This window comes from Linepithema humile, chromosome 6 (assembly GCF_040581485.1).
Source record: "Linepithema humile isolate Giens D197 chromosome 6, Lhum_UNIL_v1.0, whole genome shotgun sequence".
Lineage (NCBI taxonomy): Eukaryota > Metazoa > Arthropoda > Insecta > Hymenoptera > Formicidae > Linepithema > Linepithema humile.
The window spans coordinates 16,166,446-16,187,710 of NC_090133.1; the positions used below are offsets into that span (position 1 = coordinate 16,166,446).

A 21,265-nucleotide genomic window follows, 5' to 3' on the forward strand; every position below is an offset into this window, starting at 1 on the left:
TTTTTAGTTTTTATCAATTATAGATGAGTTCAGAACAACACTTTAAGAATTTTTATTTATGTTAAACTTAAAATTTTAAGCAACGTACAATTTTAATACATTATATTGTGCGAAATAATGATAGTAGAGGATTATAAAATATTATGTATTGTAAAAAGCTTATAAAAAATAAATTTTTAGGATTTGTGATAATTACAATTTTTTAGTTGCTTTCTGTAATATACGATACAACAAAAAGCATCGACAATTAATAATATTTTATTATATATTTTCTTGCCAAATATGAGTTGTTCATCGACGTTTATAAACGTTGTTCATAAGAAACACTTGTTTACATGACACCAGTTCTTATAATATTTATCTACGTATACTTTGGTTAGTATTCGATGGTCTCTCGATACGGTGATCAGGATAGGCTTATATATATTTGTAGCATTAGTAACTTGAGTTTGTAACGTGCTTTAAACTGAATTAATTGAGATATACTAATCTTAAGTGTTGCTACATTTTAGCATATAAGGTGAGTTACCAGAAACAATATTTAATAATTTATTTTTTTAAATATAGAAGGAAATGTACAATTTTGTTCTCATATTAACAAAACTGTTATTGTTACTCCATACTTTTATTTCTGAAATAATTCTCAAATATTTTTCTTGTGATATATAACGACGATTGCAAACATATACATCAATATATTTATGCTTTTAAGCAATATAGAATTTACTCATTTAAAAATTAAAAAATTGTAAAATTATTGTATTAAATTTTCTATAGACATTTATTATCACGCATTTATTTTCCTTCTACATATTTTTGCATATATATATTTATAATTAGTAATTTTAAAGATTACATTTTTCTTAAATTGTATTAAAGCAAGGGAAGGATGAATACACAACAAATAGAATCTTTATTTTTTAAAATATGTACGTTATAACAAGTACGAACAGAAAGTACACTAGCATTTGATACACTTTAGGTCATGAAATTTAAATGATGATACACCCAAGCAATGTTTAAGTTTTCACTTTTCGCACGTCGGTTATATATTTCGTGTTTCTTCTCTAAATATACATCGATTTTATGGTGAGAGTTCACAACTGTAGACTTCGAAAATATTATGCTAATAATCATATGTTAACTTATAAGTGAAATCAAAGAAATTGAATTAATCACTTGTAAATTATTTTTCTTAATTTTATATTTCTAAATATCATGTGTAAAGATTTGTAAAGAAACGAGATAAAATTTGCATTTATCTTCGCGCACGACAAATAAATGGAAACAGACATTAATAACAAACATACATTGTGATGATAAAATCTTTAAAATTGGCACAATGTAAATTATGAAAAAAAACTATTTTTTAAATAAGGTATAAATTCAAGTTTTAAGATAAATATAACGAAATTGAATTAACGTGCAGCAAAAAATTATAAGTTTTTTTTAAACATTTGTAATCCTTTGTAATACTCGTATTTGTAATACAAATTGCTGTAATTTGTGCAAGTATTTTTTGTTTTATATTGTTTTAAAAATAAATATTTTTGCAGAAACCAGAAACGAAAATTGCCATGGTCTTCTTAAAACTATTATTCTGCAGTAATAGTTTAATGCTGATTGCCGCGATAATTTCTTCTTGCGATGCAGTTTCAGAAGACAGGCGATGTAATAATGATTCTAGTTTTCAAAATTTGCATGATATATTACAAAATTATGAAATCCAAGGTTATGATATCGAGTTGGACGTAATGAATGCTGAAGCAGGCGTATTCTCTGGTTCTACTAAAATCACAATCGAAAATTTTTGCGACACACGTTACATAATTTTGCATTCACTAAATCTGCATATAAAAACTCTTAATTTTGCGCACTCCTCTAAATATGGAACTCTATATAGTTTACCGATTATAGAAGAGAATATAAACCATACACATGTTATTGTTCTTGATTTATGGAAAAGAAAATATTGTAAAAATTCCTCTTGTTCTCTCGTGGAGAAATTGGTATCACCTGGACGTTACGACATATATTTTTCGTATACCGGAGTAGTAACAGATAATCCAAACTTTTTTACTACTACGTATATAAATGATGCAAACATAAAAACGTGAGTAAACAATAATTTATTAAAAACACATTATTTTATTGTAAACTCTACATACTGTTTTACTAATAATCTTCATATTGATATACAAATTAAAGTATTATTTTTATAAATATAATTTTTAATTGCACAAGCAAATTATTTTAATATTAAAATCAAATAACTTTTGTTGTTTGTGAGCAGCAATTAAATGCATTAATATATAAATTTCTAAAAATCAATTTGCGATCTATATTTTTTTTTACAAAATGTACTTTATAAAATTAGTATATACTTAAACTCAGCATTAGTTACAAAAAAATTTGTTTATTTAAATATATTGGCAATTGTATTTATTTTAAGATTTCTTATTGTAAAAATAAATAATGGTTGCACACTTTATATTACAGATCTTTTAGCAATAATATTATTTAAGTAAATATTTTCAATATTTATTTTCTAATTACATTACAAATTGCATTTGTATATTCTACGATCACTAATAGACACCTAAAAAATATAAAAATATTGAAATCTTGTCTTTAAAATGTAACAGGTGGTTACTCGCAACAAATTTCTATCCAACCCAAGTTCGACGAGTGTTTCCGTGTTGGGACGTGGCGGAATCAGTAACATCATTTATTCAAATTAAAGTTGTACATCCTAAAGCTTACACTATTTTTTCAAATATGCCGACATTAACTACATCTGACACTGACCGTGGTGTTCGGACCACGTTTGACCTTATTCATGAAATACCGCATTATCTTGTGGCAATAGCGATGGTCTCCAAATTCATCAAGTTTTACAATATTGAGACAAAAATATCTATGTATTGCAGACAGGACTTTCCTATGGTTAGCTTTGCAAAAAAAAGCATTAATAATATAACGTTGTTTTATCACAAAAATTGGAAATTCGGGAAAAACTTTCCAAAAGTGGATTATTTACTAATCCCGAGCTATCCGCATGACTTCATGCACTACTTAGGACTAGTTTTCATCAGGTAACGCACACAAATAAGAATATTAAATAAGATTATTAAATAAAAGAGAAAATATATTTTGAACATTTTTCACATTTTCATCTCAAAAATAAACATAAATATGATTGTACACTTCACATTACAGATCTTTTAGCAATAGTATTATTTAAGCAAATATTTTCAATATTTATTTTACTCTACAAATGGAGAAATCTATCATAATTTTTATATCTGATTTAAAATTTATAATATCTTTACTTAGATAAAATTAAATTTTGTTGCAACATGCGATTTCTACAGGGTGTTTCACAAAGTCCGTGCCAACGCTCGTGTGCGAATAGAGTGCGGTAAACTGAATAGAAAAGTCCTTTACCGTTTTGCAATTTTCGCAATAGTAATTGAGATATTAATTAAAAGGGATTGACGAATAATCGCGCGTTGCGCGTAGCTAGATCGTGGGCTGTACACTCTAAACGTAACAACACGAGGATCGCATGGCAACGAAAAATAACACGTAGCGAGAGCAGGAGTGATATGCGTTGTTATTTTTCGTTGCCATGCGATTTTCATTGTTGTCACGCCTAGAGCGTACAGCCTACGATCTAGCCGCGATCAACGCGCGATTATTCGTCAATCCCTTTTAATTAATATCTCAATTACTATTGCAAAAATTGCAAAACGGTAAAGGACTTTTCTATTCAGTTTACCGCACTCTATCCGTACACGAGCGTTGGCACGGACATTATAAAACACCCTGTATATATAATCATTTATTTGTTATCTATTATTTATAAAATATTACGTAATGTAAACGCACATAGTAACTTTGAAATATTTAGTAAAAAATTTGCAATTTTAAATATTTTGATTATTGGACATAAATATATAATTCTGTTATTAGATATTTGCATTAAAGAGAGATGAGTAAAAATTTAATGTGCATAATAATTATTTGTCAAATAATTATTTTAAACGCTGTTATAATTTAGATGCACTTTTGTAAATTATAGATTAACTTGTGAACAGCTCCCCTACTATGCATTGTGAATTATAAAAATGATGCAAAATACCATGATTGATGCAAGAACAAATAATTCCTACAATATTCTATATCCAAATAATAAAATGACACTCTTTTATAATAAATTTATTTGTAATTATGATGAATGCATTATATATCATATAAACATTTTTCGAACAAATACAATTTTAAAATTTAAATTGATATATTTCATCGACAATTAATATGTATATTACATTTCGGAGATTTTCACAGAAGTTATAATAATAAATTAATCTTATATAAAGCATAAAAAGTAATGAATATACATAATTATAAAAATTTATTGAAAGTTGTGCAAAAATTAAATATTTGAAATTAAATTGTTGTATTAATTATCGATAGTTTTGCCTTTACAGAGAAGTCGATGATTATTTTACCAAAATTGTTTCAGTTTACAAATTTAAAACAGAGCACATCAATAAAATTTTTAGTTATAATTATAATATATAAAATTAAATTTATAAAATTATAAAATTAAATTTAGATTTAAAAATTAAATTAAATTTATAAAATTTTAAAATTTAAAATTTTAAAATTTAAAATTTTATAAAATTGAATTTATAAAATTATGAAATTTATAACTATAATTATAATTAATAAATTAAAAAATGTAATTTTGTTTTCTATAACATAGATCATCATATTCATAACTTTATAAAACAAATAATTATACGTTAGAGCTATATATGCCACTTTTCTTGTGTATATCTTATAGTAAATTATAATTGTCAAAATCAAGACTGTCATTATTGCTGGTTGTGATGCTACTTGGATCATCATTTCCATTGTCAACTTCTGGATAAATCTGTGCAAATAATTATAATATTTACATGATAATTAATCATTTGGGTTTTGGTATGATCATTATATTGTATGTTTTTATAAAATTAAGCACGATTTAAAAAAGGTGAAAAATTATTTATTTATAATGATGTTAGCAATAATATCAATGAAACTTACTGCCTTTTTTTATTCAGTTTAGTTGGTTTGCCAAATGATGTTCATCTTTAATATGGTGATTGAAATGAGTTGTTATAGCAATAGATATGTTTCTGCGTAACAAATGTTATGCTCTACTTCAAAATAATCACTTTTTGTACTTATTCCCATAGCCAACTCTGAGATGTATGTCTTTTTAATTGTTTTTTAGAATGCAAGCGTAAATAATCTTCTAAATTTTTAGATAAAAATGAAATGTTCTCATTACAAATATTGCATTTCAGGCCGATGGGTTGAATGATTTTAAATAATCTTTTAGTTACTCAGACATTGTGTCCGTTTGAAGTGATGAAACGCGTTCTGACGAACCAACTGTGTCGTATGCTTCTTGCGTATTTTTCAATTTGTCCAAATGTTTATTTCTTGTATGACAATCTAAACTTTTTAAAATAGAAAGAGATACATCTTTATGACAAATATTACATTCCACTATATTATCATTTTTTTCTGTCCGAAATCTCAATGTCCAATCTGTTCCATATATATTATTCTTTTGTTGTTCTTCAGAATGCAAACGTAAATGATGTTCTACAGATTCAGTTGTAGACGGAACATCTGTATTACAGATAACACATTGTGAAGAGTATTGGTTTAAATATTTGAAATACTTCCATCGTATTAGTTTCTTCTCTTCTTCGTCTTCCGAAATTTCTTTATGTATTTTTATATGTCTTTTGAAGCTTGACGAGTCTTTATAAAGGTATGTATTTCTGCAAGATTTGCATTTCGCTTTAAAATCCGACACTTTTGTATAATATTTCCACACATTCTTGTTAGTTATAATGCTTAGAGACATTGTGTCCGTTTGAAGTGATGAAACGCGTTCTGACGAACCAACTGTGTTGTATGCTTCTTGCGTATTTTTCAATTTGTCCAAATGTTTATTTTTTGTATGATAATCTAAACTTTTTGAAATAGAAAGAGATATATTTTTATGACAAATATTACATTCTTCTATCTTATCATTTTTTTCTGTCCGAAATCTCAATGTCCAATCTGTTCCATATACGTAATAATTCTTTTGTTCCTCAGAATGCAAACTTAAATGATGTTCTACAGATTCAGTTGTAGACGGAACATCTGTATTACAGATAACACATTGTGAAGAGTATTGGTTTAAATATTTGAAATACTTCCATCGTATTAGTTTATTCTTTTCTTCGTCTTCCGAAATTTCTTTATGTATTTTTATATGTGTTTTGAAGTTTGATGAGTCTTTATAAAAATATGTATTTTCGCAATACTTGCATTTCGCTTTGAAATCCGATACTTTTGTGTAATATTCCCACACATTTTTGTTAGTTATAATTCTTGGAGACATTGTGTCCGTTTGAAGTGATGAAACGCGTTCTGACGAACCAACTGTGTCGTATGCTTCTTGCGTATTTTTCAATTTGTCCAAATGTTTTTTTTTTATATGATAATCTAAACTTTTTGAAATACAAAGAGATATATTTTTATGACAAATATTACATTCTACTATCTTATCATTTTTTTCTGTCCGAAATCTCAATGTCCAATCTGTTCCATATACGTAATAATTCTTTTGTTCTTCAGAATGCAAACTTAAATGATGTTCTACAGATTCAGTTGTAGACGGAACATCTGTATTACAGATAACACATTGTGAAGAGTATTGGTTTAAATATTTGAAATACTTCCATCGTATTAGTTTCTTCTCTTCTTCGTCTTCCGAAATTTCTTTATGTTTTTTTATATGTGTTTTGAAGTTTGACGAGTCTTTATAAAGATATGTATATTTGCAATACTTGCATTTTGCTTTGAAATCCGACACTTTTGTATAATATTCCCACACATTCTTGTTAGTTATAATGTTCGGAGACATTGTGTCCGTTTGAAGTGACTGGACGAGTGTAACTAAATACAATACATAATGATGGCAGAAGTGTACACTGCGGTTACTTCACACCAACAGAAAGAACCGTTTACATGTGATGTGCAGAGCGTTTCGGTCAAACCTAGCTAACAATTATCAAAACACGCGGTAATATCTCATGCCAAGTATTATTGTCAGTAAAAGAGACGTTACAATGTATTCTTTACACGAATATATTTTGTGAGAAATAATGCACGAATAATATATTATATGTATATGTATTTTTAATATGCATCAAATAAAACTTCTCAAATTAGGAGGGCTATATTAAAAAAATCTATGTATTTTTTCGAAGTTATTTATACTATCCTAAATGCAGTTGATATACCGATTGCAGATATAAATAGATATGATTGACTGATTGTATTAAAAAATTATTATTATTATGCATTTCTCCATCTGATTTATTTTCAAATATGGCATTATCAATGGCATCGATTTTTTTTGTGCAAGATGATTCTCTTAATGATATTAAAATTTAACAAATTGGATTGACTTATCGGCACGATGCACAGCAACGGAATTTCCAAGTTGATCTGTAACATACAAAATACATTTCAATTATAGCAGCGTTTAAAATAATTCTCTCTTTGAAAGATAATTATGGCGTACATTTAACTTTTACTTATTATTTATGCTAATATCTAATACAAGATTTATGTTTCTATATCTATAAATAATTTAAATCTATAAATATCAAAAATTGCAAATATTTTACTGAATATGTGCGTTACATTACATAATATTTTACGTGCAATATTTTTGTAAATAATAGACAACAAACAAATGATTACTTATCCTAAAGTTGCCTCGCCGGCATCTAATGTTCTTCCTGAACTCGTCTCTTTTCTCTATTCTTTTTGCAAGTTCTTCAAGACATTCACACTTGTGCGCGACGCGAATATGAAAATTGCACGATGTTTTAAACAGCACTTCCGACGCGTACTTTGTCACGTTAGGACAAAAGTAAAACTTGCATGGATTACACGTTCGACACTTTGCTGCATCCGTAACCAATAACGATGAAAAGGGTGAGCTCGAAAACTGCAGAAAATAATAAGGATGGCACTATTGAAGAGAATAAAGCGTTAAGTAATACGGAACGATCTGAAGTGTGTCGTGCATGTAATAAGAGATAAACATATCAAGAACAACTCGACTTTGTCTATAATATGTTCATTGCATTCTTATTATTCGTACGGTAGTACTTCGTACGAAACAGATCATTCTGTATCGGTACGTTATCCTCTCCAAAAGTACAATCCTTATTATTTTTCGTAGTTTTCAATCTTACTCTTTCCGTCGTTACTTACTTGTTACGGAAGAGGCAGAATGTCGAACGTGCAATCCGTGCGACAATAATCCGTGCAAGTTTTACTTTTCTTCTATTATGAGAAAGTACGCGTCGTGAGTGCCGTTTAAAACATTGTGCGATTTTCATATTTGTGTTGCTAATGCGTGTGAGTGCCTTGAAGGACTGTAAAATGAACAGTAAGAAGGGGGAGATTCAGGAACAGCATTGGACACCGGCGGAGCAACTTTAGGGTAAGTATATATACATAACCATTTATTTGTTATTTATTATTTATAAAATATTACGTAATGTAAACGCACATAGTAACTTTGAAATATTTAGTAAAAAATTTGCAATTTTTAATATTTTGATTGTTGGACATAAATATATAATTCTGTTATTAGATATTTGCATTAAAGAAAGATGAGTAAAAGTTTAATGTGCATAATAATTATTTGTTAAATAATTATTTTAAACGCTGTTATAATTTAGATGCACTTCTGTAAATTATAGATCAACTTGTGAACAGCTCCCTCGCCGCGCATTGTGAATTATAAAAATGATGCCAAATACCATGATTGATGCAAGAACAAATAATTCCTACAATATTCTATATCCAAATATTAAAATGACACTTTTTTATAATGAATTTATTTGTAATTATGATGAATGCATTATATTTCATACAAACATTTTTCGAACAAGTACAATTTTAAAATTTAAATTGATATATTTCATCGACAATTAATATGTATATTACATTTCGGAGATTTTCACAGAAGTTATAATAATAAATTTATTTTATATAAAGCATAAAATGTAATGAATATACATAATTATAAAAATTTATTGAAAGTTGTGTAAAAATTAAATATTTGAAATTAAATTGTTGTATTAATTATCGATAGTTTTGCCTTTACAGAGAAGTCGATAATTATTTTACCAAAATCGTTTCAGTTTACAAATTTAAAACAGAGCACATCAATAAAATTTTTAGTTATAATTATAATATATAAAATTAAATTTATAAAATTATAAAATTAAATTTAGATTTAAAAATTAAATTAAATTTATAAAATTTTAAAATTTAAAATTTTATTAAATTGAATTTATAAAATTATGAAATTTATAACTATAATTATAATTAATAAATTAAAAAATGTAATTTTGTTTTCTATAACATAGATCATCCTATTCATAACTTTATAATACAAATAATTATACGTTAGGGCTATATATGCCACTTTTCTTGTGTATATCTTATAGTAAATTATAATTGTCAAAATCAAGACTGTCATTATTGCTGGTTGTGATGCTACTTGGATCATCATTTCCATTGTCAACTTCTGGATAAATCTGTGCAAATAATTATAATATTTACATGGTAAATAATTATTTGGGTTTTGGTATGATCATTATATTGTATGTTTTTATAAAATTAAGCGCGATTTAAAAATGGTGAAAAATTATTTATTTATAATGATGTTAACAATAATATCAATGAAACTTACTGCCTTTTTTTTATTCAGTTTAGTTGGTTTGCCAAATGATGTTCATCTTTGATATGGTGATTGAAATGAGTTGCAATAGCAATAGATATGTTTCTGCATGTTATGCTCTACTTCAAAATAATCACTTTTTGTACTTATTCCCATAGCCAACTCTGAGATGTATGTCTTTTTAATTGTTTTTTAGAATGCAAGCGTAAATAATCTTCTAAATTTTTAGATAAAAATGAAACGTTCTCATTACAAATATTGCATTTCAGGCCGATGGGTTGAATGATTTTATATAATCTTTTAGTTACTCAGACATTGTGTCCGTTTGAAGTGATGAAACGCGTTCTGACGAACCAACTGTGTCGTATGCTTCTTGCGTATTTTTCAATTTGTCCAAATGTTTATTTCTTGTATGACGATCTAAACTTTTTGAAATAGAAAGAGATACATCTTTATGACAAATATTACATTCCACTATATTATCATTTTTTTCTGTCCGAAATCTCAATGTCCAATTTGTTCCATATATATTATTCTTTTGTTGTTCTTCAGAATGCAAACTTAAATGATGTTCTACAGATTCAGTTGTAGACGGAACATCTGTATTACAGATAACACATTGTGAAGAGTATTGGTTTAAATATTTGAAATACTTCCATCGTATTAGTTTCTTCTCTTCTTCGTCTTCCGAAATTTCTTTATGTATTTTTATATGTCTTTTGAAGTGTGACGACTTTTTATAAAGATATGTATTTTTGCAAGACTTGCATTTTGCTTTGAAATCCGACACTTTTGTATAATATTCCCACACATTCTTGTTAGTTATAATTCTTAGAGACATTGTGTCCGTTTGAAGTGATGAAACGCGTTCTGACGAACCAACTGTGTCGTATGCTTCTTGCGTATTTTTCAATTTGTCCAAATGTTTATTTCTTGTATGATAATCTAAATTTTTTGAAATACAAAGAGATATATTTTTATGACAAATATTACATTCCACTATATTATCATTTTTTTCTGTCCGAAATCTCAATGTCCAATCTGTTCCATATATATTATTCTTTTTTTGTTCTTCAGAATGCAAACTTAAATGATATTTTACAGATTCAGTTGTAGACGGAACTTCTGTATTACAGATAACACATTGTGAAGAGTATTGGTTTAAATATTTGAAATACTTCCATCGTATTAGTTTCGTCTTTTCTTCGTCTTTCGAAATTTCTTTATGTATTTTTATATGTGTTTTGAAGTTTGATAATAATTCTTTTTTTGTTCTTCAGAATGCAAACTTAAATGATATTCTACAGATTCAGTTGTAGACGGAACTTCTGTATTACAGATAACACATTGTGAAGAGTATTGGTTTAAATATTTGAAATACTTCCATCGTATTAGTTTCGTCTTTTCTTCGTCTTTCGAAATTTCTTTATGTATTTTTATATGTGTTTTGAAGTTTGACGAGTCTTTATAAAGATATGTATTTTCGCAATACTTGCATTTTGCTTTGAAATCCGACACTTTTGTATAATATTTCCACACATTCTTGTTAGTTATAATTCTTAGAGACATTGTGTCCGTTTGAAGTGATGAAACGCGTTCTGACGAACCAACTGTGTCGTATGCTTCTTGCGTATTTTTCAATTTGTCCAAATGTTTATTTCTTGTATGATAATCTAAATTTTTTGAAATACAAAGAGATATATTTTTATGACAAATATTACATTCCACTATATTATCATTTTTTTCTGTCCGAAATCTCAATGTCCAATCTGTTCCATATACGTGATAATTCTTTTGTTCTTCAGAATGCAAACTTAAATGATATTCTACAGATTCAGTTGTAGACGGAACTTCTGTATTACAGATAACACATTGTGAAGAGTATTGGTTTAAATATTTGAAATACTTCCATCGTATTAGTTTCGTCTTTTCTTCGTCTTTCGAAATTTCTTTATGTATTTTTATATGTGTTTTGAAGTTTGACGAGTCTTTATAAAGATATGTATTTTCGCAATACTTGCATTTTGCTTTGAAATCCGACACTTTTGTATAATATTTCCACACATTCTTGTTAGTTATAATTCTTAGAGACATTGTGTCCGTTTGAAGTGATGAAACGCGTTCTGACGAACCAACTGTGTCGTATGCTTCTTGCGTATTTTTCAATTTGTCCAAATGTTTATTTCTTGTATGATAATCTAAATTTTTTGAAATACAAAGAGATATATTTTTATGACAAATATTACATTCCACTATATTATCATTTTTTTCTGTCCGAAATCTCAATGTCCAATCTGTTCCATATATATTATTCTTTTTTTGTTCTTCAGAATGCAAACTTAAATGATATTTTACAGATTCAGTTGTAGACGGAACTTCTGTATTACAGATAACACATTGTGAAGAGTATTGGTTTAAATATTTGAAATACTTCCATCGTATTAGTTTCGTCTTTTCTTCGTCTTTCGAAATTTCTTTATGTATTTTTATATGTGTTTTGAAGTTTGACGAGTCTTTATAAAGATATGTATTTTCGCAATACTTGCATTTTGCTTTGAAATCCGACACTTTTGTATAATATTTCCACACATTCTTGTTAGTTATAATTTTTAGAGACATTGTGTCCGTTTGAAGCGACTGGACGAGTGTAACTAAATACAATACATAGTGATGGCAGAAGTATACACTGCGGTTTCTACACACCAACAGAGAGAACCGTTTACATGTGTTGTGCAGAGCGTTTCGGTCAAACTTAGCTGACAATTATCAAAACACGCGGTAATATCTCATGGCAAGTATTATTGTCAGTAAAAGAGACGTTACAATGTATTCTTTACACGAATATATTTTGTGAGAAATAATGCACAAATAATATATTATATGTGTATGTATTTTTAATATGCATCAAATAAAACTTCTCAAATTAGGAGGGCTATATTAAAAAAAATCTATGTATTTTTTTACATTTATTTATACTGTTCTAAATGCAGTTGATATACCGATTGCAGAAATAAATAGATATGATTGACTGATTGTATTAAAAAATTATTATTATTATGCATTTATCCATCTGATTTATTTTCAAATATGGCATTATCAATGGCATTATCAATGGCATCGATATTTTGTGCAAGATGATTCTCTTAATGATCATTCAAAAAAATATTTCGCTGATGTAGTTAGATTTCTAGATATCGCAACAAGAATGTATCGCTATTTTTCGTATCTGTGAAAACATTGTTTGTCACATACAGAATTTATAGCAGTAATGTTCTAGCAATAGCTTCTGAAAAATTTAGGTACCATTGCTAAATGTTATTCATTGCATGATCTAACACGTGATTGATCTTATATAGATAGGCGCTTTAGAGAAACTTTCTTTTTAAAGTTCACAAACAATACAGGTATATATTCTGTTTCTGTCATCTAAACTGATTAAGTAATTACATATGCAATATCACAACAGTTGCTAATCATTTATCTGTTTTAGTTAATTTTTTACACCTAGAAAATTTTAGTTATTATTGCAAGATCATTTTTTTGAGTGATATTAAAATTTAACAAATTGGATTGACTTATCGGCATGATGCACAGCAGCGGAATTTCCAAATTGATCTGTAACATACAAAATACATTTTAATTATAGCAGCGTTTAAAATAATTCTCTCTTTGAAAGATTATTATTGCGTACATTTAACTTTTACTTATTATTTATACTAATATCTAATACAAGATTTATGTATTTATATCTATAAATAATTTAAATCTAAAAATATCAAAAATTGCAAATATTTTACTGAATATGTGCATTACATTACATAATATTTTACGTGCAATATTTTTGTAAATAATAGACAACAAACAAATGATTACTTATCCTAAAGTTGCTTCGCCGGCATCTAATGTTCTTCCTGAACTCGTTTCTTTTTTCTATTCTTTTTGCAAGTTCTTCAAGACATTCACACTTGTGCGCGACGCGAATATGAAAATTGCACGATGTTTTAAACAGCACTTCCGACGCGTACTTTGTCACGTTAGGACAAAAGTAAAACTCGCATGGATTACACGTTCGACACTTTGCTGCATCCGTAACGATGAAAGGATGAGCTCGAAAACTGCAGAAAATAATAAGGATGGCACTATTGAAGAGAATAACGCGTTAAGTAATACGGAACGATCTGAAGTGTGTCGTGCATGTAATAAGAGATAAACATATCAAGAACAACTCGACTTTGTCTATAATATGTTCATTGCATTCTTATTATTCGTACGGTAGTACTTCGTACGAAACAGATCATTCTGTATCGGTACGTTATCCTCTCCAAAAGTACAATCCTTATTATTTTTCGTAGTTTTCAATCTTACTCTTTCCGTCGTTACTTACTTGTTGCGGAAGAGGCAGAATGTCGAACGTGCAATCCGTGCGACAATAATCCGTGCAAGTTTTACTTTTCTTCTATTATGAGAAAGTACGCGTCGTGAGTGCCGTTTAAAACATTGTGCGATTTTCATATTTGTGTTGCTAATGCGTGTGAGTGCCTTGTAGGACTGTAAAAAGAACAGTAAGAAGGGGGAGATTCAGGAACAGCATTGGACACCGGCGGAGCAACTTTAGGGTAAGTATATACAGGGTGTTTTATAAAGTCCGTGCCAATGCTTGTGTACGGATAGAGTGCGGTAAACTGAATAGAAAAGTCCTTTACCGTTTTGCAATTTTCGCAATAGTAATTGAGATATTAATTAAAAGGGATTGACGAATAATCGCGCGTTGCGCGTAGCTAGATCGTGGGCTGTACACTCTAAACGTAACAACACGAGGATCGCATGGCAACGAAAAATAACACGTAGCGAGAGCAGGAGTGATATGCGTTGTTATTTTTCGTTGCCATGCGATTTTCATTGCTGTCACGCCTAGAGCGTACAGCCTACGATCTAGCCGCGATCAACGCGCGATTATTTGTCAATCCCTTTTAATTCATATCTCAATTACTATTGCGAAAATTGCAAAACGGTAAAGGACTTTTCTATTCAGTTTACCGCACTCTATCCGTACACGAGCGTTGGCACGGACATTATAAAACATCCTGTATAATAGCCGTAAAACAGCACATTTATTTCTTTTTGTGATCTTATTTTTATGTTAGTGCAGAATAAAAAAAGTGTATAATTGATAGAAGCAGATTATATTGTTTTTTTTTCAAAATATTGAAAAATATTATGACAATATTATCTTTTAAATATAAAAAGGTACGTTGTGGGATAATTAAAATATAATATATTTTAAAGACAATGCTTTTTTTTGAAAACAAAGCATTTTGGTGTGTTGATGATAGCATAACTGAACATTGATTGTTTACATAAAAAAGATTTACTGTTTGTCTAATAAAATTTGTCAAATTTTTTTGTAATTGTTTATAACATTTCGAACAAGATGTTATTTACACATTGTCGAGTTAACGATTCAAATAATATTTTCAATATGATTAAATATGCAGAATTAAAAATTATACTGATTTACTCTTTTTATGATGAAAATTTATTTAAAATTTTTCAGAGAAGCAGACTTGATCTACGATCCAGATTTCGATCCCGGTGCGCATCAAAGTAATATGCTGCGTTTAATTGGCCGTGCAGTGGGCCATTCATTTCTTGATTATTTTCTTAAACCATATTGGTCTGATATGTGGTTAAAAGAAAGTCTAGCTGTCTTACTCGAAGCATATATCGTCGACCAGGTTGTTTTTAAACTATAGAAAAAGCTAGATAGTTTACTCATCTAAAAAAAAGATATTATGATATTATGAAAATATAAAGATATAAAATTCATATTAAATTTTTATAAATTTGTTAAAATCTGTTAGTACATTGATTTGTTACAAATTTTTACAATTTGTTCAATTAATGCTTCAAATTAATTTTAAAATTCCTGCAAAAATTTATGAATTTAATTAGAATGTCTTTTAAACAATTTTATTTATAAATAATTATATTGCATTATTTTGGGTTTAGTATATTTTTATACTGAAAGAAAAAAATGATAAAAAATTAATTCTTTTTTGGTAGCAAGTGAAATCATTAATATATTTTATCATAATACCAATAACTTTATTAATAATAGCATCTTTTTCAATAAAAAATTAATTTAATTTTGTAAAGTAATATTGGTTTTTTCTACAGGTTTACCCAACTGCACGGATGACGGATCTGTTAATAGTTCAAACTCAACACGAATCTCTTCGTTTGGATACTGATTTAATAATGAATCTTCTAGCATCAGAAACAAATAATTCCTCTGATTTAGTTCTTTTTTTTCTTCGTTACATGAAAGGTAAAAATAAATAAATATGTTTTATTAAAGAATTAACTATAAATCTTTGAATGTGGGAATAAAATAATGAAAAGGCTTTATTGTACATATTATTTTATTTATTTCCAGAGTTATTTACATTTTTTAATTTTGCTTTGTTGTAAGAAATAATTTATTTGTTTAATACTAGAATCATTATTTTCTCAAATTTAAGGATGCTACGATAAAATTTTATTTTACCGAAATTTACAATGAACGGTTACAGTAAAAGTCTACCTTATTTTACATGTTTAATAGTATACTTTTATTTTAATTTTTGTAGTACCATTCATACTGCGCATGACACAGCAAGTGCTCCATGAAAATATATTCTTCGACAATTTTACCAACAAATATGAAAAGTGAGTTATAACTACACGTTATAAAATAAATTATAAGAACGAAGTAACAATTCTTGTTTGCATGCTTAGAAGATATTAATATACAAGCAATATGACATAAATATGCTGATATATCTCGATCAGCTTTACGGAACGGAATAATTTTTCATGCACGAATTTTATGCTATCAAACATTTTTTGACAACAAAGGATAATTTTGTAATTACATGCAAATATTTTTTTTTATAACTGCAAATAATTCCAATTCAATATTTTGTATACTAAATACGTAATACTAAAATTTTAACTTAGAAATAATAATATTTCTAGATAATTTAGTCGCAAAAAATTATGCTCCAAATTATTGAGAAAACTTATCAATATATTAAACAACAAAATTAAAGCATCACTAAATTTTTGCAAAAAATTGTCGATTGTTAAACTGGTATAACTTTACAAAAAAAATTGTACAACAAGTTTTCTGTCGTCATTTTAAAGAGCAAAATCTTTCCTTTTACTTTCATAAATTTTCCTCAAAGATGTTTCCGATTATGTAGTTGCAAAAAAAAATTGCAATTTTTAATAAAGCGGTTTAAAAAATGGGATTTAATTCTTAAAACGGCTTATTAAAAATTGATCTGCAATTTTTATTCGCTGTTTTATTTTACCACGTGCGCGCACATATACGTGTGTGTATGCATATGATATTTCAGAATAATCGGACTAACACTCGTGAACGGGTAGAGGAGAGTAAACTGAACAGAAAAGAGTCACCGTTTTAAAAACATAACTTCTAATATTATTTTACTGTCCAATAAACAATAAATTTAAATGTGCAATGCTACAAACAAAGTAGCATGGCATAAAAGAAATATAAGAATAAATTTTGAATAAAATAATAAATAAATATATATATTTATTGATAATGTATCACAAATTTATATTTTTTATGCAATACATTAAAAATCAATTATATGTCGATATTGATGTCAAAAGTTAATATTATACCTATCTAATATATCAAGTCTAATTTACTATAACTACTGTTACAGTAATTCAACTCTGGAGGATTATTGGTATCATATGCAACATGTTGTAGAGACAATAATATTTAATTATATAAATAAGACAAAATGCTCGTCCATCATTCTTCCATTAAAATATCTAATAAACACTTGGATAACGCAACCACCTCCTGTGTTAAATGTGACACGAACTTATGAGGGCGCAGTGTCAATACAGGCAGATTATTCTCAAAGTGAACAGAATATCTACATTGAGAACAAGTTGCTTATACCTGTTACTTTTGTTACGCAAAATTATTTTTATTTGGCACACGTTTGCAATGGAGTCACATGGCTAACACCATTTCAAAACATGGTTTTTATATTTGGGATTCCTGCATCTGATTGGATTATAGTTAACTCACAGCAAGCAGGTAAATTTTTAACGATAAATTAATTTTGTTTACAATTAGTATGTATTGCAGTAAACAAGGATTATATTAAACAAGAGACTATTTTGATCAAATAAAGACGGACCTACTGTTTATTGTATACAGCGTAGCCAATAAGATGTTAATTATTTGCAAATATATGATTAATTAGTTTTTGATTAAATGAAAGCTGTGTTTTTCGAAAAAAACATTAATGAATTTACGTAAGATGTTGTAAGATAAAAATAATTCGGATACGAATATATTTTTCGGTAAATAAAATCAACAACATACGCAAGCTGTAACAATTAAAAAAATTTTATTTACTTTACAACAGGATACTATCGTGTTAATTATGATCTTTTGAACTGGTTGCATATTATCAATTATATGAATTCTGAAAATTACGATAAAATACACGTTCTCAATCGTGCTCAACTTATCGACGACTCGTTTAACTTTATGATTACACAAAAGTTTCCTCCTGACTTGTTTTGGAGACTAACGAAATATCTATGGCGAGAAACAGACTACATAGCATGGTATCCTATGTTTAAAGCTCTCGAATACATGTCGAGTATCCTTGCATTTAAGTCTGACCAAAAATTGTCTAATTTTACGGTACATAATAGCAGATATTTTAATAAAAAGTATTACTTAATTTAACATTAAAATTAAGATCGAGAAAATTTGGAAGCATGGCATGTAATTAATAACGTAAAGGACTTTATTCTGACATACATTTTAACAAAGATTATTTTTTTATTAAAAAATACAAGTACATGTAAAAATTATTATATTAACAACTGATATACTTAACATATTTTAGCATATGATGACGAAAACTTTCGATTTACTTTTGGAGATAAATTATTTAGAATACAGAGAAAGAGACATAAATGACGAGAGTACACTTATTAAAAGTTTAAGGCTGGAAGCTATAAGATGGGCATGTATTTTTGAAAGTCCAGCATGTTTTTCTAATGCTACGCATCATTTAAAAATTTTGCTTGAACATATCGCAAATTCTACACCATTAGAGAAAAAGAAGTAAATTTTTTGTAACCATGCTTTATTGCAAACATATTTTAACTTCTCGCAAGATTTCTGATAAATTGTGATTGAAGCATGAAATTATAAAGAATATACGTAATGTTGATTATAATTAAATTTTTTTTAAATGTAGGTATTCAGCAGAATGGACAGTTTGGACATTCTGCAATGGTTTAGTAAAGGCAGATCGGGAAACTTGGAATAATGTATTAGTGATCTCTCAAGATGAACTTCCATATGTGAAAAGACTTTTGCAAATTGCTTTACCATGCAGCAACATTTCTGATATTATTTTAAATTATTTGCAGGCAGCAATAAACAACGCCGATATTGAAATAATTCTTTCTATTATTGTTAAGCAGGCAAATAAAGATGTAGTACTTGTGGAGATATTAAGTAAATTTGAGCGCATACAACTTAGGTAATACCATTGTTTTTTATAAAAAAATATACTGTTAACAATACATCATAAAAATTATTGATAAATAGTCTAATTGTTTTTTGTTTTTTTTTTTTAGCAAAATAAATAGGCTTGCATTATTATGCGTTATTATTAACAACCTTTATACAAATCGGCAATTTGATAAGGCAAGTTTTATAAATACAAATATCAACTTGTTTATTAGTTTTCCTTATTAAAGTTACTTATTTATATATACATGCCATATGTTTTGCAAATTACAAATATGTCATTTTTCAACTATTGAAAGCCAGAATGTTGTGTCATATAGAATTGTTATTGTGTGGAATTATATTATTAGCAATAAAAATCTAAATAATTTATTACAGATAAAAGATTTCGCGAAACTTCATCTAACGCAGAATAGTACATCAATTTTTGTCGATGAAAAGTTCATGATGAATTCCAATGTTACAAAGCAAGCGCTTGAAGATATTTTAATGAAAATAAATTTGCGGCAATTGCAATTGGAACGCACATACCAAAAGTACATACAATATTTCGGGTTCTAACTTAGAAAAGTGAGCACGACTTAATTGTCAATGATCTGCAATCTATAGTAAATGTATCTACACCAGGTCACACAAATGCCTTAACATATGAAGTTGCACGGGTGTCAAGGCATATCGAGTCGGCGTGTTCCGACTCTACATATTTTTACATCATGACTGGTTATGAACATAACGGCAATGCTGTTTTAGCTATTTCAAAGCAACTGGAACAATTGATTGATATTATAAATATTAACCTTTATTTGTCAATTGCTCCAGTTGCTTTGAAACAGTCAAAACAGCTTTGCTGCTGTGTTCATAACCATAGTCATGATGTAAAAATATGTAGAGTCGGAACACGCCGACTCGATATGCCTTGACACCCGTGCAACTTCATATGTCAAGGCATTTGTGTGACCTGGTGTACATGCATTGAAAATTGTTTGTTTTTTTTGTTATCTTTATATTGTTGTTTTTTTATTTGTGTCAATTTATATTAATTTATGTATAATTAAATTCCTAATTGTTTCTGCTTTTTATCATTTAAATGTATAATTTTATTTTTTAAATATTACAAACGTATGTTATAAATAATTGACACTTAAAATTATGTAATACTATAAAAAAACATGTTGGAAAAATGTTTATGAGAATAAATAAGGAAATATATTTTTTTAAATTATGTATTTTATCAGTTTATTTTTAGAATAATACTTAATTGCCATCGTGTTCAATAATTTAAATGCAGTAACAAAAGAAAAGACTGTAATCATGATTATTCAAAATATTGTTTTAAGAAAAGAACAATATAAGAAATATATAATTACAAATTATTATGGAAAAACTAATTTATTTCAAATTAGGATTTGTACTTTTTATGTACTAAAAAAAAATAAAAAATTATAAAAATAATTATAAATATTTAATTTGCTATAGATATTTCTATGTTATCTATTCTATGCTGTTTATTATCATCATACAAACGTGTAGCAAAATGTTGTAAATTTTTTTCTTTTCTAAACTGCATTTGTAAAATTTCAGTACAAATTTCTATAATTTAAATAAGCTTTATAGTTTTATATTTTAAATTGTTAAGCAAAAAAATGAAAACTTGCATGGCATTTCTAAAACTATTGTTCAGTGGTAGCTTAATGTTGATCGTCGTGATGATTTCTTCTTCCGCAAGTTTAGAAGACTGAATACAGTCCGGAATTTGTAGAATTTGCACAATATATTATATCATGCATTATTACATCATATTGAATCTAATAAATTTTGACAAAAACATGTTTAACGATGAAACTAAAATCATG

General features: G+C 27.6%; 2 protein-coding genes across 2 annotated transcripts; one reads left to right on the forward strand and one right to left on the reverse strand.

Moving 5' to 3' along the window:
* The first annotated feature begins 302 nt into the window (after window positions 1-302).
* LOC105676879 (aminopeptidase N-like) lies at window positions 303-20,634 on the forward strand. The gene is made up of 12 exons (XM_067357323.1): window positions 303-520; window positions 1,557-2,113; window positions 2,646-3,095; window positions 15,381-15,561; window positions 16,004-16,154; window positions 16,456-16,534; window positions 17,566-17,951; window positions 18,286-18,569; window positions 18,778-18,998; window positions 19,135-19,422; window positions 19,520-19,589; window positions 19,791-20,634. The coding sequence occupies exons 2-12, from the start codon at window positions 1,578-1,580 to the stop codon at window positions 19,971-19,973; spliced, it is 2,829 nt and encodes a 942-aa protein (XP_067213424.1). The 5' UTR covers window positions 303-520; window positions 1,557-1,577; the 3' UTR covers window positions 19,974-20,634.
* Window positions 3,166-7,266, reverse strand: LOC137000512 (uncharacterized). The gene is made up of 2 exons (XM_067357325.1): window positions 5,098-7,266; window positions 3,166-4,942 (listed from the first exon to the last, which is right to left on the reverse strand). Exon 1 carries the CDS (start codon window positions 6,980-6,982, stop codon window positions 5,396-5,398), a length of 1,587 nt encoding a protein of 528 aa, XP_067213426.1. The 5' UTR covers window positions 6,983-7,266; the 3' UTR covers window positions 3,166-4,942; window positions 5,098-5,395.
* Window positions 20,635-21,265: the final 631 nt, after the last annotated feature.

What these genes read in the sequence shown, in the direction of transcription:
- LOC105676879 (XM_067357323.1), top strand. Translation starts at nt 1,578, where the DNA reads ATGGTCTTCTTAAAACTATTATTCTGCAGTAATAGTTTAATGCTGATT. An exon ending in TTTACCAACAAATATGAAAA is followed by an intron (nt 16,535 to 17,565) that starts GTGAGTTATAAC and finishes CTACTGTTACAG; the next exon opens with TAATTCAACTCTGGAGGATT. An exon ending in CAAATCGGCAATTTGATAAG is followed by an intron (nt 19,590 to 19,790) that starts GCAAGTTTTATA and finishes AATTTATTACAG; the next exon opens with ATAAAAGATTTCGCGAAACT.
- LOC137000512 (XM_067357325.1), bottom strand. Translation starts at nt 6,982, where the DNA reads ATGTCTCCGAACATTATAACTAACAAGAATGTGTGGGAATATTATACA.